The sequence below is a fragment of the Macaca nemestrina genome, chromosome 17 (assembly GCF_043159975.1).
Source record: "Macaca nemestrina isolate mMacNem1 chromosome 17, mMacNem.hap1, whole genome shotgun sequence".
Lineage (NCBI taxonomy): Eukaryota > Metazoa > Chordata > Mammalia > Primates > Cercopithecidae > Macaca > Macaca nemestrina.
Genome location: NC_092141.1, coordinates 46,235,792 through 46,263,522, shown reverse-complemented (window position 1 = coordinate 46,263,522; position 27,731 = coordinate 46,235,792). Strand labels below are relative to the sequence as shown.

Below are 27,731 nucleotides of genomic sequence, written 5' to 3'. Positions count from 1 at the left end.
AACATAAATCACAGGTCCTAAACTGTTTAGATTGTAGGTATTACCTACCGTCAGATACAGCATCCCTAGAATTCAACCTAACAAATTGTAACCTTTCAGTTTTGATACAACAGTCCCCCTTACCTTACATGAAGGCATTTTTTAAAAAGGTTCCTTTTAAAATTGTTAAAAGCAACATTTAATAGGCCTTTAAATTTAGGAATTATTCATATCTCCACTAGGCATAGGCAACTAGTATATCAGAAATCAACAGAAGGCTGGGTGTCTTGGCTCACGCCTGTAATCCCAACACTTTGTGAGGCCAGTGGGGCAGATCACTTGAGGTCAGGAGTTTGAGACCAGCCTGGCCAACATGGCAAAACCCTGTTTCTACTAAAAATAGAAAAAATGAGCCAAGTGTGGTGGCACGTTCCTGTAATCCCAACTACTTGAGAGAATGAGGCATTAGAATCCTTTGAACCAAGGAGGCAGAGGTTGCCGAGATTACGTCACTGTCCTCCAGCCTGGGATGCAGAGTGAGACTGCCTCAAAACAAAGAAGTCAACAGACACCAGTAGTTTCAAGATGGCCACTTATATGAGTCTTGGGCCTCCGGACCTAAGCCTTCCCCTTCCCTATACTGTTCACTTGCTTCAAAAGGCAGGGACAAAGATACAAATTAATGAATTAAGTAAAATACATGGGTTTAGAGGTCCCTAACAAAGAAGGATTATAACAACAAGTAGAAAAGCAACCCCACCGGTTGAATGACCTGAGAAAACATATGAATAGTACAAATAGAAAACTAATGTGGACTTTCACAGCCTACATCCAGACTTTCGTTTGACCACATTTCTTGCTATAACTCTAACCAAGAGATATGTTTATATGCCAATTCTTAACATTCATGATATTATATTTTTTAATCCAAATTGTCTTCCCCTTATAAGGAAGCACATTCTTGGGTTACTTCTTCCAGTTTCTTCAATTCTGCCATGGCATTGCTGAGTAATAAAATAATTTTATTAACAGCATAAACAAAAGATAACTGGAAAAATTAATTTTCTATAAGCAAATAATAAAATAATAAATTATCAGGCCAAATATAAATACATTTTGGTTTAACTGCTTTAAAAAATTATTTGTACTGCCATCATACTCCTTGCTGTAAATAACCAAGTATTGACACTACAATATGAAAAAAATGTGTCAAAAGAAAGGGGGGGTTTCTCAGTGTGGCCAGGAACAGAAATACTTCTTCTGACATCAACAAAGATTCCACTACAGTCAAGTCCTTCAAAGACAAGCATCAATAGCTATGTTCTGGCAAGGGAAGAAAATAACTTTAATAATGCCATGATTTAAAATCAAAATTGTTATTGCTTTTAAAATTCCACAAGTGGCTGACAATAACAGCAGAGCAACAGGATTCTGATTACATTGTAATAATGCGGGTCTCACAGCAAGTCCACAGCTATTACCCAGCGATTAGGCGTCAGCACCTGGAGAAACTCCATTTACACTGACTGCTTCAATCTCCTCCACAAGTCATTTACAAATATATGATCCTAATTTCTATGAGAGAAAAAAAGACATGCTGGGACTAGAAGATTATTTGGACAATTTGGATCAACCTATTTGATAGTTTAATGTGTGCTTAAAAAAAAAAACTTTTTTTAAACTGCTAGGAGCATGATCATGAAGTGAAAAACAAAACTAGTTGCCACTTCATCTTTTGTTTTTCTTAAATTGCTTTTCTTTCCTTTTCTTTCTTTTATATATATATATATATATATATACACACACACACACACACACACACACATATATTTTAACAAGGAGATGAAAATGCCAAATGTCCCTGGATAAGCACAGTACCTGATGCAGTAAATAGCTTCTCTATGCTTAAAGTGTCAACACAGTCTACCCTTACCATTCTAAATAGCGTTAGGCAAAGACACTGGATTTCTCTGTGCCTTAGTTTCCACATCTAGTCAAGGAAAAGGGTAATTTCTTATTTCTCATTAATGTTACAAACATATGTAGTGAATATGAAGAAAATACTTTTTTTTTTTTTTTAATTGAGACGGAGTCTCGCTGTGTCGCCAGGCTGGAGTGCAGTGGTGCAATCTTGGCTCACAGCAAGCTCTGCCCCCAGGTTCAAGCGATTCTCTTGCCTCAGCCTCCCGAGTAGCTGGGACTACAGGCACTCGCCACCATGCCCGGCTAATTTTTGTATTTAGTACTAGAGATGGGGTTTCACCATATTGGCCAGGCTGGTCTTGAACTCCTGACCTTGTGATCCACCCACCTCGGCCTCCCAAAATGCTAGGATTATAGGCATGAGCCACTGCGCCTGGCTGAAAATGTCTTTGTAGATCAACATGTGCTGATAAATATGACACTTAGATTTGAGGGCAACAACAAATGGCAAGTTGTAGTCAAATTATGGAAAAATACTCAAACATGGGCAACTAGTGCCTCAAAACCTAGAAAGATACTTTCATAGATTATTTCATGAAGCAGCAGCAGCAGCCACATATAACATTAAGACTCTTCCAGGTCGGGCGCAGTGGCTCACGCCTGTAATCCCAGCACTTTGCAAGGCCGAGGCAGGCAGATCACCTGAGGTCGGGAGTTCGAGAACAGCCTGATCAACATGCAGAAACCCCATCTCTACTAAAATACAAAAATTAGCTGGGTGTGGTGGCACATGTCTATAATCCCAGTTACTCAGGAGGCTGAGGCAGGAGAATCACTTGAACCCAGGAGGCGGGGGTTGCTGTGAGCTGAGGTCACACCATTGCACTCCAGCCTGGGCAACAAGAGTGAAATTCCATCTAAAAAAAAAAGGACTCTTCCAGCAAAGATTACCTTGATCACTGGCTTTAGGTTAATTTTATGTGGTCACTGGTCAAGGGCAAGAAGGAAGGTAAATTTCTGTCTATAGAAAAAGCCCCAGGCATGTCCCCTACTTTCACGTCTCTGGAAGCACCTTTTCCTCCTATTGGCCACTGCAATCCCACAGTTAGTTTAAGTGCCACGACAGTATCATGGAATAAGTACTAAGACTTATAGTCATCACAAATTTACCATTTTTTCCCCTAGATATCTACCATTAGCATTACATGATGTGAATGCCAATGGTACGAATTGTCTACACCACTGAATTATATTTTGAAAACATCTACTGAGTTCTTTCTCTGTAACAAGACCATGGGTTAAGTGCTGTCTACTCCAAGAGAACACATGGGTCTTGCCATCAAGGGCAGTTTAAGATGACACTTTGCCATCTATCACATATCATAATGAAATATAACTGTAGATTATTGTTTTAAGCATGCCTATCCTATCCCCTCAACTAGACTATAAGCATCTTCAGGGCGAAGAAGGTATTACTTACTATTACCTAGATCTGTGCTCCCTACACCTGGCATCAAATCCTTAAGTTCTAGTATTTGCTCTATCACCTTCCAGCTGGTGACCTAGGGGTTTTAATTTCTTTGAGCTCCAGCTTTTGCCCATGTGTACAACTGGAATAATTCCTGACTTATCTAACCCCATGGAATTGTGGTAAGATGCAAATAAAAAATTTAGGTAGAATTTTTTTTATAAATAAAAGGCATTATTATTGCTATGTTGCCAAGGCTAGTCTCGAACTTCTGGACTCAAGCGGTCCTCCTCTCTCAGCCTCCCAAAGTGCTGGGATTACAGGTGTGAGCCACCGTGCCTGGCTGGCATTATTATTGCTAATAAATGTATGCTGACCAATTAGGAATTCAAAGGAAGAACATACATTTTAGTTAGGGCTACTCAGAAGTCCTCATTGAAGAGGTGAAATTTGGGACAGTTCTTAAGACAAGCGGGATTTAGAAAGAAAGGTGAAAGAAAACTTTCTAGGTAAGAGGAAGTCAAAGAAGTACAGTAAATGAGGCATATTAGACAATGAACAAAGGTCTTTTCACAAAATAGCAAAGGCTACATGTTAGTCTCTCAATAGGCTGATGATGTTGAAGCTAAAGTTAAGGAGGTATTCGGAAGGTCAAAGAGAATCACTGTTAAGTGGGAAAATAACATGGTCAGAGCACATTTGGGACATTTAATTTTGTGATGGTGAGCAGAATGGAAACTCTTTGGAGGGAGAAAGTGAAGGAAGATAAGTAGATCAAAAGTAACCCTGCTGCGGTGTCTCAGGTGTAAGATAGCAAGGGTTTGAATTAGGGATGGCAGTGGGAATTTAAAAACTGGAAATAAGAAAAAGAGAAAGGGTAAAAAAGACTGCAAAGAAAAACTAGCAGACCTTGGTGACTGACCAGATACAAATAAATATGTACAGATTGTGGGTAGAAGGGTAGAATGAAGGAATGTCAAGGATAAAGTCAATGACTTCTGAATGATTGGGAGTGAAAGGTATGGTGAGTTGTGAGGTTTTTTGTTTTGTTTTATGAGGGGACTGGAAAGGGATGAGAAGAGGAGAAGGACAATGATGGAAAATGACATTTAGACTATGGAGTTTGATGTCAACAGGAGATATTCAAGTGACATAAAATTGAAAGGAGGGTAGGTGTATAACTGATATTTTCTTTTTTTTTTTTTTGAGACGGAGTCTGGCTCTGTTGCCCAGGCTGGAGTGCAGTGGCTGGATCTCAGCTCACTGCAAGCCCCGCCTCCCGGGTTCACGCCATTCTCCTGCCTCAGCCTCCCGAGTAGCTGGGAGTACAGGCGCCCGCCACCTCGCCCGGCTAATTTTTTTTGTATTTTAGTAGAGACGGGGTTTCACCATGTTAGCCAGGATGGTCTCGATCTCCTGAACTCGTGATCCGCCCGTCTCGGCCTCCCAAAGTGCTGGGATTACAGGCTTGAGCCACCGCGCCCGGCTATAACTGATATTTTCAAAGGAGGGGAGGGGAAGACACAGAAGGGACCTGAGGGGAGTTTGGGCTTAGACATGTGGAAAGTTACCAAAGGAAAATACTCAGTAAGTGATTCGAAGTTCAAGACTGGAGCTCTGGGAGAGATTTAGCAACATAACTTCCCTTAAAAACATTTTAAATATTTGAGGTCTATGTCTGTTGACACACAAAGATATTCATTATATATTATTAAGTTACTTTGGGATTTTATCCCTAAAGGCAGAACTAGCCATAGTTCTGAGAGTTATGATAAAAGACATAGCCATAAACTAGCAAGTGATAAAAGGATAGCTAATGATACACAGTCAGTAGGAAAGGGGCCATCATGAGCTTCCACCCAATCGAGAACTTACATTTTGCTGGGTAAATTCTCTGAACATAGCTGCCAGCCTGTCATCCTCAATATCACAGTCAGTCTTGATAGCCACATTGAGAATGTGAATTGGTTCATCCCTGGGAACCTGTAACTCAAGAATACAAGCCAAAGAAATTATAAGGCTGGCCAATACAGATGCAGGTAGAAGTTATAATATTTGGTAGAATACCTGAAAAACAGATACACCCCACAGAATATTTTGGTTTGCCCAGCAGTAGGAATGAGCAAATTGAAACCACTGTCCAACAGCCACAGAGAGATTAAATAAAGTAAAGCATGTAACTTTTAAAAGATAAGGCAGCAGAGGCATTAGCAACAGGTGGCCCAAACTTTACTTGGTATGAAGTTGAAGATCACTATGTCTCACCTTTTTTACTAGTAAAATGGGGGTGAAACTATTTGCCACATCTCTTCATAGAATGTGAAGGAAAATGAGTGAAATAAGCCATCTGGACATATTCCCACATAATATATTTCCTTATAATTTATCAAACAATGGAAGTATCAAATCACGAAAAAATAACATCATAGAGGAAGAATAATTTATCTACTGATAAGTAAAAAGAAATGATTTAATAAAAAGACAAAGTTTTAAACAAAATGCCTATTTTTTTTCCTGTAATCTAAAGTCCTCCATTCTCTGAGGACTATGATTGCACCATTAAGCAAAAATATAAGCCATGGCCGAATAAGAATTCCAGCAACCAAAGCCCAAATCCTTAAAACAACATTCAGAGATTCAGAGGCAGCTGCAATGGACATAGCTGAGCCCATTCTATACTATGGACTCCAAAATTAATATAGTTTTTTTTAAAGTTAGGATTTATATTCCACCTGTTTCCAGAAAATACTTTGGTGAGGCATACAAAATTAAATACTATAAAGTGGGGTAAAATGATGAACTCTTTCCAATAATAGTTCAAAGTCAGAAAGATAGTATACAGTACAAGTCCCATGTCTGAGGGAACAAAGCAGTCTCCCAAAAGGGACATTATACCTTATCTTCATCATAAAGAGACGTGTGACCTGCCTCAGGGAATGTGGGACTCTGGGGTGGGGAGTCAGAGAAGCAGCTCATCACTTCATCAAAGATCCTAAAAAATACAAGAGAAACACCCACCATGAAACCCAAGTGGCAGGAAACTAACACTACCATTGCCAGCTGAGTCTAAAAGAATACTCTATCTTAGCCTGGGCTCAATAGTTAACTGAATAGAATCACCAGTGGCTAGAGGTGACATGCAAAATTTCACCAAGTGGCAGAAATTAGGAGGATGGATTGTTTAAACTTTAATAAACCATATATATTTTTTCTTTTTTAGAAAGAATGATCTAAAGCTTTTTTGTTTTGTTTTGTTTTCCTCATATGTAAGATATGAGCACTGCTGTCATCATCAGTCTTAAAGTAACAGAAAGTGCCTGGAACTGGAGTAGTGACAGTCCAATGTAATTACCCCTCCCCCTAGGGTAATGCATCAGTATACATCAAGAGATAGATGCTGAATGCATTTAATCAAAAGATGTATCGTCTCTTGTGGGGCTCACTCTAGTGTTATGTTTAATTTCTCCTGACATTTCACTCATCACAGAGCAGACAGCTTCTTCTGTTAGCTCCTCAGGAAAAGATGGTTTTCGTTTGTTTCTTTTTTTCTGACCAGGCTCATACTACAAGTAGAGGCTTGTAGAAACTGAATGAGAGGTAGAAATGCAAGGATATATACCTCTCTGAGAGCATATACAGCAAGGGTTACATCTTTTTAGCTGGCTCACGGCTATTCGGGAGACCTTTATTCATTTTGCAGAAAGCTGAGACCCCAAAACACACATGTCCGTAGCTCCCCTTGTATAGACATAGTTCCACAATGTCTTACCTGACAAAATCTTCGAAAGTCCGAAAAGAGACCATTCCGCCCATCCGCTGACAAGGTGGAGTGAATGAGTTGTCCAACAGCACATCGCTGACACTAGCTACATGGGTCATGCCATAGTGGTTGAGGTTGGAGGAGAAGGACATTCTAAATGGTAATTCAATCATGTTCATTAGACAAGGAGGGTAGGAGCAAGGACTGGGAAAGTAACAGTAGGGAAAAGGAACTAGGACAAAACACTGAAGTAGGGTCAGGTTGCAGAGCAGATTTGGTTTTTTTACCCACTACGGATAAGGTTGTTTTGCTGGATTCATGTTAACCCTTTCTTTTGAATTTCCCCATATAAACTATATTTTCATCACTCCAAAATTTCTTCAAATAAAAAGCTAAGGACTGTTAGGAATTTCCAGGCAGTTTTAATACAATTACATTGTAAGATGTCCAATGAATGAATAGCACATAGGGGTTAAAAACCATCCTGCATCTTCCCCCTCCCTAAAGCATTCTCTCCTTTAAAAGGAAGTAAGCAAGCCAAGTGTGTTGTAACTATGCAATGCTTAAGGCATTTTGTTTTCTAGGAACTGTAATAGAGTAAGTATTCACAGATAAATAAAGAGATAGGTAGATATATGTATGTAAAACAACAATTATAATTAAGTCATCTGGAATGGTTTAGTAAATAATTATATAAAACATTAGGGTACAGAAACAGGTCACAGTCTATAAAAGGAAATTTACTGAGGAATTTACTTTTTCCTTTAATGGGCTGGTAGGGATAGTTACTGGGGTTACAGTTCTCCCTTTTTGAAAAGAGAGACATTTTTCAACCCCAAATTGCACGTTTTTCTTTTCATAGTTAAGCACTTCTATATCAAAACAAAAAAAATCTCCTTTGAAAGCCCTTAATAATTTCCAGCAACATACAAAAGGGCAGAGTATGGGTCTCAAAGTATGTGTAAGCATGACAAACAGCTGCTAAACAGAGATGCTTGAAGAGAACTGAACTGATTTGTTCAATCTAAAAACAATGAATCTCTATATTTCTTGTGCACCTTAACAGTACGTACTAATAAATAATACTGTAAAGTGTTTCTGAATGCTCAATCAGGACAGCCTGTTAGGAAGGACCAAGCTAAAGGATGCCTCCAAGACTTGCCTGACATGTTACCAGCATACTGATCTGAAGCAAGTTCAGGGCAAGGCAATGGCACTTGAATTTGGAGAACTGCCCCAAATATCTCCTTGAAGTACACCACCTGCAGTGTTGCAGGGGAAAGAGAGACGACAACGTGGACTTGATATCTGGGTACATACTGTACCCTATCGCAAATCATAATTATAAGGCAATGGAATTCTTTATAGGATGGGAGTGCTGCTCACACAGACTATAGAGACTGACACTCCAGGTTTTTATGCCTTTGGTGAGTGATGACTATGGAAAAGGTACATCATTTTTGACAGTACTCAGGAGTAGAAGGCAAAGTGGGAGAGGAAACCATTGATACCATGAATGAAACAAACAAATGAAACACACATCAAGCAAGTCTTAAACATGGTGCTCACTAGAAACTGGGATTCAGAGTTGTATTACCACAGAAGTGCTATCATCCTCCTCTTTTCTAGGATCACCAGATATATTTACTAAAAGAGCAAGTTTGTGAGGCATTGTATCTTTTCTACCTGCTTGGCATTAGACAGGAAAGATAAAAGGGTTCCAGACCACATTTAAAGGGAACTCCCTCTGAAGAAGCTATGTTTGTGGCAACCATGGGGTTAAGTAGCTTTTTCACTCAACTGAACCCCATGGGAAATATCGACTATTCAGTTTCCCCTCACTGCTATGCTTGTGAACCAGGGCAGCTAAGGGCAGGCAGGAATGAGCCAAGCCCACTCACCAAGGGAAGATTACAAGACCAATTAAAAGCATTCCCTTTCCTCTCCACATCCAAATTGGGATCTAAAAGCTATGATTAGTTTTGATTACTTAATATTTTAAAGGCAGAGGGACAAAATAAATGCAAATCTATATTTCCACATGTAGCTGATTATCTGCAAAGACCGTGCCATCAACTTACTATTGCTTTTGCATTTTGTGGATTCAATTCCAATCAGAATTGCTATCCTCTCAAACTTGCATTGTGTTGCCTTGCTTGGTTCAAGAGACAGGAGAAACCCAAAATACTAAAATATCACTTATGTGATGTTAGCCTAGAAACCTCTACACAGGGCTAAACACATCAAAATTTAAATATACTTTTCCAATGTTAATCTTATTACAGGTCTGAAATAAAAACTGACTATCATTCTAACACTTTAACACTTTAGAAAATTAACTAACAAACTGATAAAACATGAGATCAGCTATTTCTGGATCTGCACTCCTCTAAAAGGAGAAGCAAATTAGAGAAACTAAAAATTGTAAAAATTGTGAATAATTTGCCAGGATAGGAGTAACCTTAAGGGTTTCTCCTCTGAAAGCCTCAAAGTACACAGAGAACTTAGCAAAAGAAGATGCTGCTAGCAAGGCTGAACATAAGGCAGACAGACCCCCTACCATATACAGCTAGATAGGAGTTTCTCCATACTGAGGCTTTTCAAGTAGTGCTTTTTGAACAGCTGAAGAAAAGCTGAAGACATGTTTTCCAAACAGAATAATAATTTAGTATGTCCAAAGGGGAGCTCAGGACTCCCTAGCAGACAACACATTATCATGTCAAGTGTTATTTTCTTCCTGGTTTCACTATTATAAGTTACATAAAGGTGCTTTTAATTGGAAAAGAAACTAAACATACGGTACCTGTTTAGCGTAGGGATGTTCCCTCTGTAATTAAACAACCACAGTTAGTTACTGATAGGTTAGTGAAAGCCATAATAAAAGAATTGTCAGAGCAGATACAGACCAGTCGTGAGGAGCTCCAGTTTGGCAGCTCTGGCATTCAGCAGACATAATTAAGTGCTCATTACCCTTCAACCCCCAGGATGCCTCCAAAGAGGCATGCTCCTAACCTACCCCACTACAGCAGCTGCTGATGGAAAGGGTCAAAATGTATTTACCATGGATTTTAAAAATAGCTCTATTACCAAAAAAAAAAAAAAAAAATGCAGAGTAGTGGTAAAACACAGGCTAATGAAAATTAATTTAAGCTATATGATATGGTATATATCATATATATATGATATATATATAATAAGGTATATTAACTTAAGTTCCAACAAGAAATATAATTCTTCATGGGATTCTTAGAGACTCTTCTTTCTTGTTCCTATTACTGAAGGTGTAATAAGGAGGTCCAGAGAAGTTGATTCCATAGCTCCTCCTACCTTAATTGCTTTTCCAGGATATGTGACAGACCTACAAATTCTCCACCAAAGAAAAGTACCCAGGAATCTGGGTTCCCAGCTACCTGTTCTAAGTCTTTTTATCCATACTCTTCCTCCCATGAAGGAGAGCAGGGGGGAGGGTACTGTATTCTAGGAGCTTAAAAGAACTGAAAATCATGCAGAAAAGTAATGATAAATGATTCTATGATCAGAGCAGTATAAGTTGTTAAAATTAATTAATATTTTGTAATTAAATGAGTTTAGGGTCATAATGATTTTAAAAACTGCTGTTAGCTTAAAAACTCTAGGCCTTTCATAAATAAAACCTTACCTAAATTTGACTACCCTAGAACTTCCTTATAGAGAATGTGCCAAAATCACGAAAGAAAGACCACGATAAGAATAGGAAACTACAAGGCACATCTCCCACATTCTCTTTGGCCTTTGCCACCAACTCTTTTTAAAATATTTCTCCAACTGAAAAATAATCAAACAAATAAAAACCTTTATTTTCAATGTTAAATGGGCAAAGTTATACTTACCACCTACAATTTAGGGGCATTGTAAGGGGGCTGATCGGTTGATATCTTAACCTTCTAACATTCTTTTATCAGCATTTAATCACTGTTGGGGTTTTCTAGCACACAGAGGACTTAATGGGCAGAACATGGTGGGTGGTGCTGATGATATGTGGGAAAGAAGATAGAGGGAGGAAAATGATGCACTTTCCATGGCAGTGGAAGGAGCAGAATAGACTGAGCAGGCCATATAAATAAAAAGCTGTGACATATCACTGCACACAAACTGTATACCTCATGTGATTTGTGAGTAGAAATGCTCTTTACATCAAACTTGTATCACAGAGTGAATTCATAAGGCAGCAAGAGCAACCTCCGAGTGCAGAAACCTGAACCTTTGCTGTTTGGATTCCTTGAGCCTCTCACTCAGGAGAATGGGTTTTATTTTTACAAGAGATCCTTAGTTATAATGCACTTGGGCCTCATCAATACAGAAAAAATATGCACAGGTTCTAGAACAGAGGGAGGTACAGCTGAACAGAATACTAACTGCAGATGCTAATGAGAATAGTCTTCCTTTTAAGATATAAAGGATGCTAAGGAAAGGGGCCACCTGCACAGTTTCTTACCATGAACCTCAGTTCAGAGAGAATTCTACAACCAAAGAAACCTCAGGTTCCATTCATCCAGGTTTCTAGAGTTTAGAAACCAGTATAATCTCTCTCAACTGTTAACAAATTTCCTAATCTAATAAAATAATCTAACTGCTTCTGTAGCTATATTCTAATCCCTTTGGGAGTCTTCACAGGATAAGGGCCACGTTTTCAGTAGAAAAAGGCCTGAATTGAAAAGAACAACAAAAAGCCAGGCTTTCTCCATCAGCAACTCTCAAGCTCCTACAGAGAGCCCCCTGCTGCTTTGTTATAAGAATTATGCACCATCTACACAGTATGGGGTAAAAAGTAAAAACTCCCAACATCTCTAATCTTTAAAGGAATGGTCCCAAATCAATCATGTAAGTAGGTTTAGAGCCAGCTTCTCCACTTTGGTAGAAGAAGAATCTGTGGGGATGTAAGGGAGATAAGCAAGGAAGGAAGGAAAGATAAACTGTCTATTAACAGGTAAATACTTAGTCATGTCCATAATGATCATTTACATGTTTTCTTTTTTTAAGAAATAGAGATAAGGTCCCACCATGTTACCCAGGCTAATCTTGAACTCCTGAGCTCAAGTGATCCTCCTACCTCAGCCTCCCGAAGTGCTAGGATTATAGGTGTGAGCCACCAAATCTGGCCACTACATATTTTTCATCCTATACAAGGGCTATATGGTCAATTTAAGAATATGACAAATGTGGCGTATCACACACCACTGTGATACACCACACTCTGTACCAAAAAAAAAAAAAAAAACAACAACAACAACAGAAAAAACCACACACACAACTAAGGGAGGAGATTGTATAGGAGTCAAATATTCCATTTATGTAGCTGAAAATAAAATTTGTCACATTCCACTGCATACTCATTATGCAAAAATAGTTAAATTAGGCTGGGCGCAGTGGCTCATTCCTGTAATCCCAGCACTTTGGGAGACTGAGGTGGGTGGATCACTTGAGCCCAGGAGTTTAAGACCAGCCTGGGCAACATCTCCAAAATCCATCTCTACACACACACACACACACACACACAAATACAAAAGTTAGCCAGGTGTGGTGGCACATAGTATGCCTGTAATCCCAGCTACTCAGAAGGCTGAGATGGGAGGATTGCTTGAGCCAGGAGGCAGAGGTTGCAGTTAGCCAAGATCATGCCATTGCACTCCAGCCTGGGTGAAAAGTAAGATACTGTCTCAAAAAAAAAAAAAAAAAAAAAAGTAAAATTGCTCAAAGGCAATCAAGTGTATTTTCAAATACATAAATGGGATATAAATTCACTTCTTATCATCTGCTGTTTGGGCTATTCAAAACACTTATTATAGTGAATCTTCATTTACAACATTTGATAAATATTAGAACTACTTTCTTTCTAGTAGATTAGCTCCATTTTACAGATATGATAACCAAAAAACAAAAGAGGATGCTTTCCAATGACATTATTCAATATGGTGTCATAAACCACAATCTAGACCTGGCATTTTCTCATCTCCGCCCTCCAAGTTAGCATTCCACATCAATATAGATTTTAGAGAAAGACAAGAGAAATCCTGTGAATTCTGAGGTTCCTGGCACTAAGTCACCTCTGATTTTATTGCTCTGCCTGCCCAGAATGGCTGGAGAGCCTGATTCAATATGAATGCAAAGTCGAGTTGCCGCCTGCTAGCTGAACCCTCTTTAATTTAAGGAACACTGACTTCTCTGGCAGCCACAAGTTCTGTGAGCCTTTTTACCACCCCTTCCAGCTGAATTTCATTTGGCTTGATTCTAGCTGGCCCTACATAAATCTTTTGTCATATAAAAATGCTCCTGATTCTTTTGCTTCCTAACTTGAAGAAGAAAAAAAAAGAGCCTATATGAAAATGATGGGGATGCATGCAAACAAGCAGTAGTTACATCAAGCTGTGACTGAAAGACAGTATAGGGCAACTCTTTTGAAATCAGGCAGCAAAGCAGAATCAGAAGAGGTCGGCTGAATAACCTACTAGCAGCCACTAACAGCAGTACCATAGGAGAAAGAGCAATTTGACTGGCTGTGACCAGTGGTGGTCTCTTTGCGTGACTATATTTCTGTAGGAAAATCCAAATCAAGAGCTGTAAAACACATCTGAACCATGTATTTCTACTGGCATCTCCCCCACCACCTCCTTGCAGTTCAGATGCCCTGATTCTGTTGCAGAGCTTTAGTTTACAATAAAATGATCATTGCTTCATTTATTTGCAGCCCCTCCAAAGCCCCTTCTTTGCTCTGCTGGAAGATTTTGCTCTTTCTGAAACAAGTACACCAACAGAGCTACAGCATATTACTGTTGCCTGCTGTATAATTAGCTACGAACCCACAGCACAAAACTACAGGGATTTACAGGTGTCCTGGATTCTACTTTTCCTTCCCCCTGGACTCAGCTAGTCTTCCTTGACAAGAAGGGACCTTGGGCTACCCTAATGATATATTGAGAGTTTTAAACTCGACTCTCCAATATTACAAGTCTAGAGTGCCAAAATAACACAGCAGAGACTAGAAGCTGAGCCATAGATACAGGAAAGCACTTTGGTAAGCACTTAAGCCTGCTGAGAATCTTCTCTTCTGCCAGATACTTGCATCTTATCAGCAGACTACCCTGAATGAAGGAAGCAAGCATTGTAAGATTTCATGTATTTATAGCTCATTCTGGCTTGCTAACTACAAGGGCTCCCACTGCTGCTGAAAAAATGCTGCAAGCTGGATGACTTCCGAGTATCTCAGTACTATCCAAAGAAAGGTCTAATCTCTGAGTGTTAGATTATCAGAATTCTTGAGAATGGCAGTTGGCTACCAATTAGTCATATGGAAGGCTCCTGATTTCTAAACTTCCTTACGAATAAAAAGAAAGTCCAGAGGCCACCCACTGACAGCTGAACATTGAGGATGGATACCAAGCAGCCTAAATTCAGCCATGACCAAAACACATGCTATCAGGGGAAAACACAGCCGACCTCTTCTGGATGTAAGACATGAGAAAAGGGAAGTATTTGAATTAAAACATTATAACACAGAAGACCAAATTCACAAGTAGCAAATAGCAGAGAAGGTGCAATGGAATCCGACTTAAGCATGGATTTCCATCTACGAAACAGGTGGAAATAAACACCAATAGGTCCTCACCCATTATATATGTACAGAAACGTACAACAAAGTATACTTCCATCTCCTGCATCAAATGTGATGCTTCTTATTTGAATCACAGATTAAAGGTTAAAAAGATTAGTCATGTTCACTAGTGTATATTAATTATAAAAATCATTTGGAGTTTTAAATGGTGTACTCCCAGAATGTCATATTATATTATATAGAGACATATGCATAGGCACAATTTATGGGATAATATACTATACATATGTTTATATAAATATAGCTATATTTTAAAAGATCAAATACTGGTTGACTGAAGAATTTGTTTCCAGATTATTCTGAGGTACTTAATATGCCCAAAGCTTAGTGAAATCCTGAAGGTCAAATGATTTAATGAATTGTGCAAAATACAGACATTCAGGATGATGCTTCAGTGTAACAAGCTTTCCCATCTCCAGCACCAGTGAGTGATACTTAAGTTTCTGAATAGGAAAAAAGACAGACATATACAAAGCTTGGGCTCTAAACCCTACGACTCACCAGGGGAAGAAGGAGAAAAAGGAACATTGAATGATATAGTTTGAACTCCAGGGTTAATTCATGTAAAACTCACTAAAGGGCTGGGCTCACAGACGCTTCAGAGAGAATTAGGTTCTAGAAGTCTGCATAATAACAAAATCCTCCCTTAGTATAGACCAGTTGCCCTGAATATTCCTGCACCACGAAAACAACTTGGGATAGTCACTTCTCTTTCAAGAACACAAGTCAGTTAAAACAATGACATATTAAAAAAAAAATTAAAAAAACCCTCCCCTCAAAAAGAATCACATAGCCTTTAAATGCTAAGAAGGTAAAAAAGGAAACACATACAACATACACATGTTACATATACATATGTGTGTGTGTGTGTGTATGTATATATATATTTCTAACTATGCTTAAATCAGAAAAATCTCTTTAGCTGCTCTTCAAGTGAAGGAAATTTTAGAAGTAAAGGGTAAATACAGACCAGGAGCTTCCCTGAGTGAAGCTCTAATAACTGGATCCTCTGGTTAATAAGACCTACAGATGCCAAATAAGTTGGAACTACAGTCCCCAGGAAAAATTTAGAAGTATTGGGTAGAAGATCAAAAAGGAGACGATATACCTCGACTGACGCACACCTAGCAAGAAGGATGAAACAGGAAGTCACACAGATTAGGAATAAACTATTCAGTCATCTGCTTTTTTAAAAAATTATGGATTACTAGAAAAAAAATAGTCAAATTATACCAAAAAAGAGTAACCACATGTCAAACAATGCAAAGTCCTATGATGAATTAAAACAAAAATAAAAATGTACCAACTATGTTACTACACAGCAACTGTTCAAGTGTGCTAAAAACGGCTGTCTTCTCCCTTTTTAGAGGCTCCCCTAGTCATTTGCAATATATTTTGCCTACTTCTCCAAAAATCAAAATAGGTCCTAATAAGACACAGGTCTTTAATCCCAACAGTAACCAAGGGATTTTCCTGGGGTGGGGGGGGAACTCTGCTGCCAGTTTGCAGAGTGCCATGTTTCACCCCAACCTATGGAAGCTAAATCACAGTCAAAAACAAACTACATGACTGGGAATTATAGTAGAGGAGTTAAGAAACAAATAAGGCCGGGCGCAGTGGCTTACACCTGTAATTCCACCACTTTGGGAGGCCGAGGCAGGTAGATCACCTGAGGTCAGGAGTTGGAGACCAGCCTGACCAACACAGAGAAACCCCATCTCTACTAAAAATGCAAAATTAGCCGAGTGTGGTGGCGCATGCTGTAATCCCAACTAATCGGGAGGCTGAGGCAGAAGAATCGCTTGAACTCAGAAGGCAGAGGTTGCGGTGAGCCAAGATTGCGCCACTGCACTCCAGCCTGAGCAACAAGAGCGAAACTCCATCTCAAAAAAAAAAAAAAAAAGCTGCAGGAATGGAATTCCATACACAATGAGATTGCAGTCTTGCTTTGATATTACAGCTTACTAAGACACTTCCAATGATGTGCTGGACAATTTTGTCTACTTCAAAAACACCCAGCTAGGAATGTGAAGACCAAGTGCAAGGAAAGAAAACACAAAAGATTGGTTAACCAAAATACCGTGGCTCATGCCTGTAATCCCAGCACTTTGGGAGGCCGAGGCAGGAGGATCACAAGGTCAGGAGATCAAGACCATCTTGGCTAACACGGTGAAAACCCATCTCTATTAAAAATACAAAAAATTTGCCAGATGTGGTGGTGGGTGCCTGTAGTCCCAGCTACTTGGGAGGCTGAGGCAGGAGAATCGTTTGAACCCAGAAGGTGGAGCTTGCAGTGAGCCCATATCATGCCACTGCACTCCAGCCTGGGCGACAGAGCGACAGAGCTGAGACCTCATCTCAAAAAAAAAAAAAGGAAAAAAAAAAAACCTGTTTTCTCCCCCAAGAATTTTTGGTCTGCACTAGGTATGGCAGCACATGCCTGTAGTCCCAGCTACTTGAGAGGCCGAAGCAGGAGAATTATTTTGAGACCAGCCTGGTAACATGGCAAGACCCCATCTCTATGGGAGAAAAAAAAAAAAAAATTGGCTTGTTAATCTCAGTTGGGAAAAATATAAAATTCCGTTTTGCATAGATAAGTAAAATATGTATGATTCATATACCTTTTCTTTATTCTCACTAATTTTTAAAGCATGCATAAAATATTGTGTAACATCTATAATATCAAGTGTGGATAATTCCTGTAACTACTAAGAATAAGCAACATAAGAATAACAATTTTTCTTCTCTCCAAGGGCACTACCAGTAACAAAAAAAAAAAAAAAAAAAAAAAAAAAAAGAGGGGTCAGTGTGACCTAATTAATTTTTGGTCTAAGTTGAACTGTCTAATATAGCAGCCACTAGCCACATGCAGCTAGGGTAGTACTTGAAATATGGCTAGTTTATATTGAGACATGCTGTAAGTATAGAATACATGCTAAATTTCAAAGATACAGTATGAATAAAAGAAAAAATACTAACAATTGTTATTACATATTGAAATGGCATTTTGGATACAATAGGTTAAATAAGTTGCTATTTGAATTAATTTTATCTGTTTCTTTTTACTCTTTTAAATGTGGCCAATAGAAACTTCTAAATAACGTGGCTTGTATTATATTTCTATTTGGCAGTACTAGTTTAGAAGTAGTGACTGTCAATTACAGATGTTCATCAGAGTACAGAGGAGCTTTTCAAAGTGGTCACCAGGACTCTAATCCAAAATGAATCAGGTCTTGAAAGTCAGGACCCCAATATGTGTATTTTCAAATTGCCCCTCACATAATTCTGAGAATCATTAATCTAGAGGTTAGTGGACATAATTGAGCCTTATAGGACTGGGAGTAGAACAAATACTGGTAGCCCTCTGTAACTTCTTTCTGTAGAATGAGAAACAATATGCTTTTTGCCTGCTTGATCAAAACAATAACAGAAAAAAAAAAAAAAGTACTGGAGTTAGAAAAAAAGTTAGAAAAGTACTTGACTCAAAACTAGCTAAATCTAAAACAGCTTAGATTTCTGTTTAAGATGAGCAGGCCTATTGTATAATAAAGACTTTGGCCATTGTCTCTGGTTCCTGGAAGAGAGACTAAATCCTTAAAATTTCCCAAGTAATAGGAGTGTCATTGGATCACACCTGAGTTTATGCTAAGAGATGAGATGACTCAGGAGGGGAGCTGGTCACTAGAAAGACCAACTAGATGATTAGAGGGTTGAGGACTTTCAGCCAGCCGGACCTCTGGGAGGGGAGATTGAGTTTAATCATGTAGGCTACGATTTAATCAAGCATGCCTACGTAATGAAGCCCTGATTTTAAAATACTCTGGACACTGAAGGTCAATGGAGCTTCTTGGTTGGTGAACACATGGATGTGCTGAGAGAGTTGATACACTCTGATTCCACAGGGAATGAACAGGGAAACTCTGTGTTTGAGACTGTCCCACACTTCACCCTAAGCGTCTCGTGCTTTTTGCTGATCCTGACAATAAAACTGTAGTGCTTGAACTCTGTGAGTTGTTCTGAGGGAATTATCAAACCGAGAAAACTGAGGGGACCCTCAAATTTGTAGCCAGTTGGTCAGAAGTGCAAGTGGCTGGGGCACCCCATTTATGGCCCCATCTGAAGTAGGGACAATTTGGTGGTAGACTGAGCCCTTACTTAGCCTGTGGCATCTGATCTAACTTCAGATGGCTAGTGTCAGAATTCAATTGCAGTACACCAGATGGTGTCACAATAAGGCTATAAATCCAAATTATAACAAAAACATTTGGGGGAAAAATACATATATTCATTTATATTATATATATCATTATATATAATATATTATGTATATAATCTTATAAAACTAAATTCAAGTAGTAAATCTGCAATAACTGAATAAGCTATACTTTGAAACTGAATATATCATTTTATGATCAAACCTGATCATTTGATCCTAAACAAAAGAACTTTAGATACAAAAAAAAATTAAAGCAATTTTAACATTTTTCTGGTTTTCACAAAGATGATTTTATTTTTCCTTTTTATTTTGCAATTATCTCCACCTTCACAGTTACACCAATAATAATGATGACAATAACAATAACAATCCAGCAGGTTTAGAATTGCACTGACAACCAAGGGAGACTTCAGGGAGATTACAGGATTACTGTTATGTTCAAGTCTGATCTTTATCCACAGGCATGTCCAGATGTTGGGAGGGACAGGCGTACAAGTTTTGTAACCACATTGAACTAACCAAGATTCACACTCTTGACATAGAAAGGTGAATAAGATTTCTTAACAAAGCAGTCAAGAAGAATTCCTCTCATTTTTCAGCCAACATTCCCTCACCAAACTGGACATATCCTCAAATAAAAAAAAAAGTAGTACAGGGAGAACAATTAAGAAAGACAAGGAGAGTGATGAGGAGGGAAGGAAATCAGAAGCGGCCCTGCAGCCCGACTACAAATCACTGCCCAAAGGGAAGCAGGAGAAAGCAGAAAGAAAAGGAGAACTGCCCTGAGAATTACAAAGAGCATTAAGTATAGAGTGTAGTTCTCTACAATTATTCAAGGAACGCAGGAAAAGAAAGAAGACTGAGTGCTGTGCCCATGTGTGCCACGAGTACTTTGCCGCTCACTGAAGGACAACCATTCGTTTCTAGAAAATGAGATTCTGAAATCCATGGAGGCAAAAATGTACCGAGAGATGCTTGCTAAATCAAGGATATATGCTTTTCTCTGCCAGCCGTAAGGTATTTTTGAGGTAGAGAAGTGAAAGGATATTCTGAGACAAAGAAGAGAGGTACTTTTTCTGAAGATGCCTCTGCTCATCTGCCGACCTCTGCTAGATCAACAGTGGCATCCAGTGGCCAAAAGTCTCAGCACAGACTTCTTTGTCTCCAGAAAGGGTTTCTATTGCTTTGGGTGAAGTGGCAATTTAGAACAAAACCATTTCTGGTGTCTATAACTAAGGTTCCCCAAAGACACAGTACTTTGTAATACCAAGTGAAGAACCAAAGGCCATAAAGAAGAAATGGAGAGGGGCAGGTTAACACTGGCTGTGGTATTTATATTTTCTGTGGTATTACTAAAAAGAATGAAAGTACAGGAGGGGATGAACCTCTGTGTGGGTGGAATTCATAGATTTTCATTGCCTTAGAATAATTCTTAAAAGATGAGTCTATAAGATAAAGTATTTTCATTTTAAAACAAAAGCAATTCTGACACAAAAATGTCCATATGTACATTTTATTTTTTAAAAGACACAGGAAGGGACAAATAATGTAATTATCATGGCTTAATTCAGTAATTTATTTGAGATTAAGAAGTTTGGTTCTGAAATATAATTTTTAAAAACTGATTGAATTTCAACTGCTAAATTCAGGTTGTCTGTTTTAGGGCGACAATGAAACTGGCTCAGGTATAACCTCAACCCATAGCAAACATACAGAAAAGAAAAGCATTCCACCCAAAATATTTTCTTGGTCTAATTGCCGATTTAAATTGTTAAAAAAAGAGTGATTTTTCTGGCAAAGTTCTAGCAAGTAAAATGCTAGTAAATTCTTTCTATTTTTTTAAAAAAGAAACTATTTCCTCAGTGACATAATACAAGCAAGAATGAATGGAGTAATCGTAAACTTTCATCTTACTTAGACCATAATTTGTCTCTTTAGATCAAAGAAGTGAGCACCAAAAGGCTCTTCTCTTATGGTCATATTGTTCATTTTTTGCCCTACATTTCTAATTAAAAAAACATGGAATTGTCATACACATTACTCCCCTTGATTCTCATGGTATACCTCTGGCTGGCTCAGGTGCACATACCACCTCAAACTCACCTGTTTGGATGAGATGTGGGCAGCATGAACTGGAATTCCACCACACAGGTGTTGTCCTTAAGCTGGCGGTGTTGTACGCTGTTAAGTTCGTAGGCAATATAAGCCCTTCGAACATACACCTGGTTCAAAAGTAACCCTCAGTAAATAAATTTCAAAAACAGAAATTAAGAAAATAGCCCAGAAAAAGAGTCTTGAAACGAGGTATCTGAGGCAGAAGGTGCTCTGTGGGGAGAGAAGTCCCAAGGCCCTCTGTATACATACATATCTTGCTTTAATTAATAAAGCTGGAGTCTTAATACTACACCCATGACTACTAATGAAAACAAAACTAGGCGGCCTCTGCTGGATACCTATGTGTACTGTAAACCTTCTTTCACACTAACCTAAACCCTAGAGAAGGTTTAATCTTTAGCAAAAGACAGCATCTAGAACTACAACTATTAATCTATTAAGCATGATCATTTCAAGAGAAGATTAAGCAGTGAGGAAAATGAGAGGTGCTGATTTTGAGCCACTTACGGAGTGAAAATAGAAGACACAAGCAATCACAGTTCAACTCTTTTACTATCTCATGTCTTTGTTTTGTGTCTTCCCCGACTTCCCCACCCACTCAAAATCAGTTTTCAGCAAACCCTGATCAAAAGCAGTAAGGTATAAACAGTAAGACATAATTGGACATATAATATCTCAAATACATGAACTCGACTCAAGAGTTAAAGGAACAGCAATAAAATAAAATAAAAATAAATTTAAATTTAAAAAAGAAACAGCAATAGGCTACATCTCCGCAAAAACTGTCAGTGCAACCTCACACATTTCACAGCAAATTTGCCATGCACATAAAATGCTACCTGAGATTCTATGGCACGGGAAGTATATAAGAAAGCTTCTCATTAGATGACATGAAAACACTACAAAACACTTAAATGTTTTAAAACTTTTGGCATTTACTGAGTAGGATAATTTACATTCTACCACAAAATACAAATAAAAAGTAACACAAAGGAGCTAGCAACAGACTACCGTGATGTTACATTACATAAAATCATCTAAAACACTTTTTCCCCATCTTCAAAAAACATCTATTTGGCAACTTTACAGTGGTATTCAGGGCCTGCAATTTTTGTGCTTAATGAGGTAGTGTGCTGTAGTGGAAACAGAAGTCTTTGGAGTCAGATTAGCTTGAGTTCAAATGCAAACTCTTCCACTTATTATCTGTGTGATTTTGGACAAATCACTTAACCTCTCAGAGTCTCACTTTCTTCTTACTTCCTAAAGTAACTGTAGGATTAAATGAGAAAAATAAAATACCTAAAACACAGTTCATTAAATGCTATTACTTTCTTTCCTTTGAGGAAGTATTTCGTAAGAGCTGCTTGACAATCCAAAACATAACTAAAATCCATTTTAATTTGGCCCAAATCACACAATGGTAAGATGACACATGCTCTGATCAGCCATATATTTTCACTTTTTGTGTGACAAGGCATCCTAACTCATGAAATGGGAGAATTCAAATACCTGGAAAATAGAAACTACTGAAAAATGCTGGCAGCTGTTTTCCTGTGATTGGAACCTAGAAGCTGGTGATGAGTTCAGATGAAACACTTGAGTAAAGTATCTGAGTAAGCACATACTGTTTCAGAGGAGAAGAGACTAACTACCCTTAAGAACCAACCTTAAGGCCAGAGAACTAGAACTGACATGGCAGCCAAATGGATATAAGAAACCAGCTAGAAACAAAGCAAAAGGTCATGTCCCATTACCATAAATACTTACCTCCAGAGCTGCCATCCTCACTACTTGGTTGCTGTGATAGAAGAAGTTTGGTAGGACATCAAAAATAGATGTTTCTGATAGGATGAGTTTCTAGAAGATACAAAGACAGGCTTAAGCCTTACATCAAAAGGAGAACAATTTCAGTGGACACTATTTGGCATTTGAAGCATTTAGTGAAACCTAAGAATTTTGTCTCTGAATGCCGTAATCTCTCTGTGCCTCAACTTCCTGAGCTACAAAATGGAGAAAATAATAATACCTATCCTCATAGGGCTGTTGTATTATATGAGTAAATACATGTAAAATTCTTAGAATACTGAATTAACAGTACATTATTTGTATGCTAATATAAGTGTTTATGACTATTATTCTTTTCTGACATTTATCTGTACTCTCTAAATATTGTCTTCACCAGGCATGGTGGCTCACGCCTGTGAGGCATGCAGATCACTTGAGGTCAGGAGTTCGAGACCAGCCTGGCCAACATGGCAAAACCCTGTCTTTGTTAAAAATACAAGAATTAGCTGGGCGTAGTAGTGCGTGCCTGTAATCCCAGCTACTCAGGAGGCCAAGGCACAAGAATCGCTTGAACTCAGGAGTTGGAGGTTGCAGTGAGCCGAGATTGTGCCACTACACTCCAGCCTGGGTAACAGAGTGAGACTCTGTCTCAGAAAAATTAAATAAAATAAATATTGTCTCAATACTCCACTATGGTAAACCCTAGATTTGAACCCCAGTTGAAACCCTAGATTTCAGCTATTAACCAAATAAGAAAAAACATCCTTCTTTCCCCTCTAGATTCCCAGGAAGAAATGTTACAGAAAGTCTAAAGATTCCCCTGGGCCAGATATAACAATGGTATCCTTGTTTCCAGGTAGAAAAATATAGTCATTCCTGAGAAGATAATGTTTGAAAAATAATTGTGGCAGTCCTTCTGATTAGCAGTAAAATTAGCCAATAATCTCTTAAAAACGAGCTTTTTATAAAGCTTAATAGTATTAACATAAAATTAAAATTAAATGATACTTAAATAGCTTTGTCTCCAGAAGAGTAACAACTACGTATGTGTACATCTGATTCAAATATCATAAATCATTAGAGAAGTGTGTGTGTGTATATATATGTGTGTGTGTGTGTGTGTGTATATATATATATATATCAGAAATCAACCAGCCTTGTTATTTAATTCTGGCCTAGAATACTTTCTAGGTAAAGTACAAAGATAAAGACTTCAATAGGACACTTCTATCAAGGCAGGCCTATTTGATTTTTAAGCTAAGCCACAATTCTAACAGCATTTGTATGAAAAAAAAATTCCTAAGTATAAATCGTTTTAGAAAGTCAAGGTATGAAACTCCATTACATGGAAAATCAAAATTAATTAATTAATTGATTACTTAAACTATGCTTGAGAATAAAGGAGATAAGAGTCCAGAGAGGCAGGAAAGGGCTATATATATATATATATATATATACCTGCAGGTTCTCAATGCAAAATTGATGTCCATACATGTCAATAGCTGATAGGAAGATAGACTCTACTTGGTTATGGCGAAGCTCGTATGATGGCAAATGGGAGGCAATAAGAACCTAGAGTGAGAACAAAATAGGAGGCACACGTTCCTCAGGGAGTGATTATTCTAGGCTCCTATTAGGCAGCTCTGATACAAAAGCAATAAATATAAATCTGTAAGTGCAGGCATCACAGATAAAACAGAGACCAAGTAAAACAACTTCTAGGTCCTGTAACATAAAGCCAATGCCACCAAATACTGAATCTCAGTTGACTCTCACCATGATTTGCGTTGTGGCCAATTTCCCATGGTGGGTAGGGGGAAGGGAGAGAAAACTGCTTCAATCAAGTTCCATCAGTGTATGTGATTTACCATTGCAAAGCTGCTGGTCCTGGGGACTGCATGACTAGCTGTTAATTGGGAATCAGGTCTGGCAGGGAGCAGCTGTGGGGAAGGTAGATGCAGCAGAGCTAGCCTTCTGCAACTCTGAAGTAGAAAGAAAGACAGGGAAAGCTGCTTTGACAGCCCCAGGTACTCAGCACCAAGGAGAAGGCGTCAGGAAGTAACACCAGTGTGTGTGAGGGGCAGAGAGAGTGAAAGCAGTGTCACAAACAAACAAACAGTGACACGGTAGGATCTGAATACCCTCAGCAGGTCACTGAGAGGTTCAATAGCTTTGAGTAGTTCAGTGACATGGATACAATTGTAGAGAAAGCAGAAGGTCACTGAACAGCTTCAAATGCTGCTTCCTTGTCAATGCCCATGCACTGAAACACAAAGGGAGCGCCAACTCTTGGCTTCCCTGCTGAAACCTTTTGGAATGGAAATGAAGACTTCAGGGTGAAACTAACTGGACTTCTCTGGGGTTGTTCTGATTGCTACCACCTAAGATTCATTTCGTTATCTTTCTGCTTTCCACACTTGATTATTTCCTGTACACGTGGAAGTTTTCATCTGCTTCTAAGCTCCCTTTGGGAAGTAAGAAATATTGAGTCTATTTCCTTCCCTGAGTGTCCTTGCCTCCACCTGACCCTGGTTTACTATCACAGGGCTACTAGGGAGGGAAGGGAATGATACCAGGATTTTTTTTAATGTGGAAAGGGCATCTATTTTAAAGAAATGCAGCATTAATCTTGTCCTTTCTCTTTAAAAAACATACCACATGAAAACATTTGTTCTGAGGAAAATGTGACACATATAGAAAATAACATGTTTTTTGTAAGATGATTAAGCAAAAGTTCATTGTGTCTAGCACTGCCTAATCTATGAAAGCCATCCCTCCTTTAAGAAAACCAACAAATGGCCTTACCTGGCGTGCTCGAAGTGCTACTTTAGCATTGGTAGTCTTACTGAGTTGAGTTAGCTCTGTGAGAATATTCAGCAGCTCATCAGTGAGAGTAGGGTCCCGGCCACACAACTGATCCTAATTGTTAATGTAAAAAAGAACATAGATAGCCAGATTAAAAAGAACAGGTGGATAGGATTTTGAAATAGAGAAAAGGAATGAAAACAAAGTAAACCCAGTTGGATTGATAAGAAAATGCAAACTTCCTATTACTTTTACCCTAAACAATGTGGTAAAGAAGATCCCAGAGGAAGTTTGGCTAAGGAGAGGCAGTCCAAATCCCTCGTTCAAAATTCCTAATGTATTTCCTTATAAATCAACACTATACTTTTAACACACAGAAGAAATCATTAGAGACCACTAAAAGGGGCCAAGGGGATTCTGAGGAAGAAATAATAGATTATGTCTCAAAGTTTTAAGAGAAAGTTTTAAATAATAGGGACTAAAGGCCTTCCTGTTTCCCTTCCCACTTTTGGAAAGAAGGTAGATATAAGGAAAAAAGAACCATCCCAGTGGTTTTCATCTCATAAACCAAATTTTCAGCAACCCAGGCAGATGCAAAACAGAAACACAATAATAAATTATTTATTTATAAACACACACTAACTAAAAACACCATCTCATATGCTGGCAATTCTGTACCCCAAATCATTTCTCTTCTTCCTGTACCAAGAATCATTCCATGTGAATACTTAGCTGAATTAGAGGAAAAAAACAAGCTCCTACTATAGAATTCATGTTTTATTCAGTATTGGGTCCTTCCTCTTCTAAGAAGTAAAAGATGTTAACAAAAAAATCCCAATCATATTCTGAGAGAAATATTCTTACTGGAGTCCAGTGGAATATCAGTTTATTCCCTAAATTCATCCATTATCCTTGCAATTTCCATCTAAGTTGAAAAAACTGCAAATGCAGTTTTTAGAAATATCTGTCCTTTTTGAATTTTACAGAGCTACTGGTAGTAGTAATTATTAACACCACACCATATAAAATATATCCATTTAGATATCACTCCCTCTACTTGGAGTTTTAAATAATTGCCTTGGCTGGGCAACGTGGCTCACACCTGTAATCCCAGCATTTTGGGAGGTCAAGACAGGAGGACTGCTTGAGCCCAGGAGTTCAAGACCAGCCTGGGCAACATGGTGAGACCCCATCTCTAAAAATAAAAAATAAAAATAAATAAAATAAAAAAACTTTAAAAGACAGAATTGCCTTTGTATTTTAATATTTATTCTCCCCCTACTACCAAGGGGACATGAAAGAAGACCCAAAGGGCCTGCTTGTTGCTGCTTGTTAATCTTCTCCCCACTTTGATTATCAGTCCTTTTCTTGAAGAATTTCTATTTCATACTTAACCTTCCCCATCTCAGGGATACTCTTTATAGACCTTTATCACAGCAAAATAAATAAATGCAGTAAAAATAAAAGACATGCTTTTTCCAAAACCCCTACCTTCCACATCACAAGGTAAATACTTTTGAAATACTGAGTGCCATCATGCTGGGAAGGTTTCTCAAAGCTTTTTTTTTTTTTTTTTTTTTTTAAAGAAAATGATATAATGAGATTCTGGTTCCCTAATCCACCAAGGAGAGGTCTGCTCTGACTGTCCAGAGTCATAAAACATATGATGGGGTTTATAATTAAGGAAGTGCAAGTACTACTGTTTTCACCCATTAAACCCAGATAATTCACTCATCTGAGTGAGAAAAATAAAGGCTGCTATTAAAGTGAAGATAAACCCAGAGGTTCGATTGAACAGGCAGCACAGATTAGAGGATCTGTTCTACCTATCCTAGGCATAAAAGCAAAGAGGAGAAAGAAAATGCAAGTAACTCTTACCTTTTGCTGAGAACTAATGAGCAAAACAGAATTTCAAAGGAATATGTAAAACTACCAGAAACAGGACCATAAAAAGACACAAGGAAAGAATTGATAGATAACAGTGGGTAGGGAAACCAAGATAATTTTTTCCTACCTAAGTCCCTTTCCTAAT

General features: G+C 38.4%; 1 protein-coding gene and 1 long non-coding RNA gene across 11 annotated transcripts in view; one reads left to right on the top strand and one right to left on the bottom strand.

Annotated features, from left to right (window-relative positions):
• LOC105476887 (acetyl-CoA carboxylase alpha) overlaps positions 1 to 27,731 on the bottom strand; it is a 330,276-nt gene that overhangs the window by 115,688 nt on the left and 186,857 nt on the right. For 7 of the 9 annotated variants that reach the window (XM_011733176.2, XM_071082789.1, XM_011733178.2 and 4 more), the window contains 8 exons: positions 25,700 to 25,813; positions 24,353 to 24,466; positions 22,877 to 22,966; positions 21,098 to 21,216; positions 9,934 to 9,957; positions 7,140 to 7,283; positions 6,266 to 6,362; positions 5,246 to 5,353 (listed from right to left, as the gene is read on the bottom strand). In XM_011733176.2, coding sequence (XP_011731478.1) covers positions 5,246 to 5,353; positions 6,266 to 6,362; positions 7,140 to 7,283; positions 9,934 to 9,957; positions 21,098 to 21,216; positions 22,877 to 22,966; positions 24,353 to 24,466; positions 25,700 to 25,813 — 810 coding nt within the window. The remainder of the gene's footprint in view (positions 1 to 5,245; positions 5,354 to 6,265; positions 6,363 to 7,139; positions 7,284 to 9,933; positions 9,958 to 21,097; positions 21,217 to 22,876; positions 22,967 to 24,352; positions 24,467 to 25,699; positions 25,814 to 27,731) is intronic. The other 2 variants (XM_011733177.2, XM_011733179.2) reach the window with 2 other exon arrangements.
• Positions 1 to 27,731, top strand: part of LOC105476883 (uncharacterized) — a 93,864-nt gene that overhangs the window by 41,748 nt on the left and 24,385 nt on the right. The gene's annotated exons all lie outside the window — the stretch shown is intronic.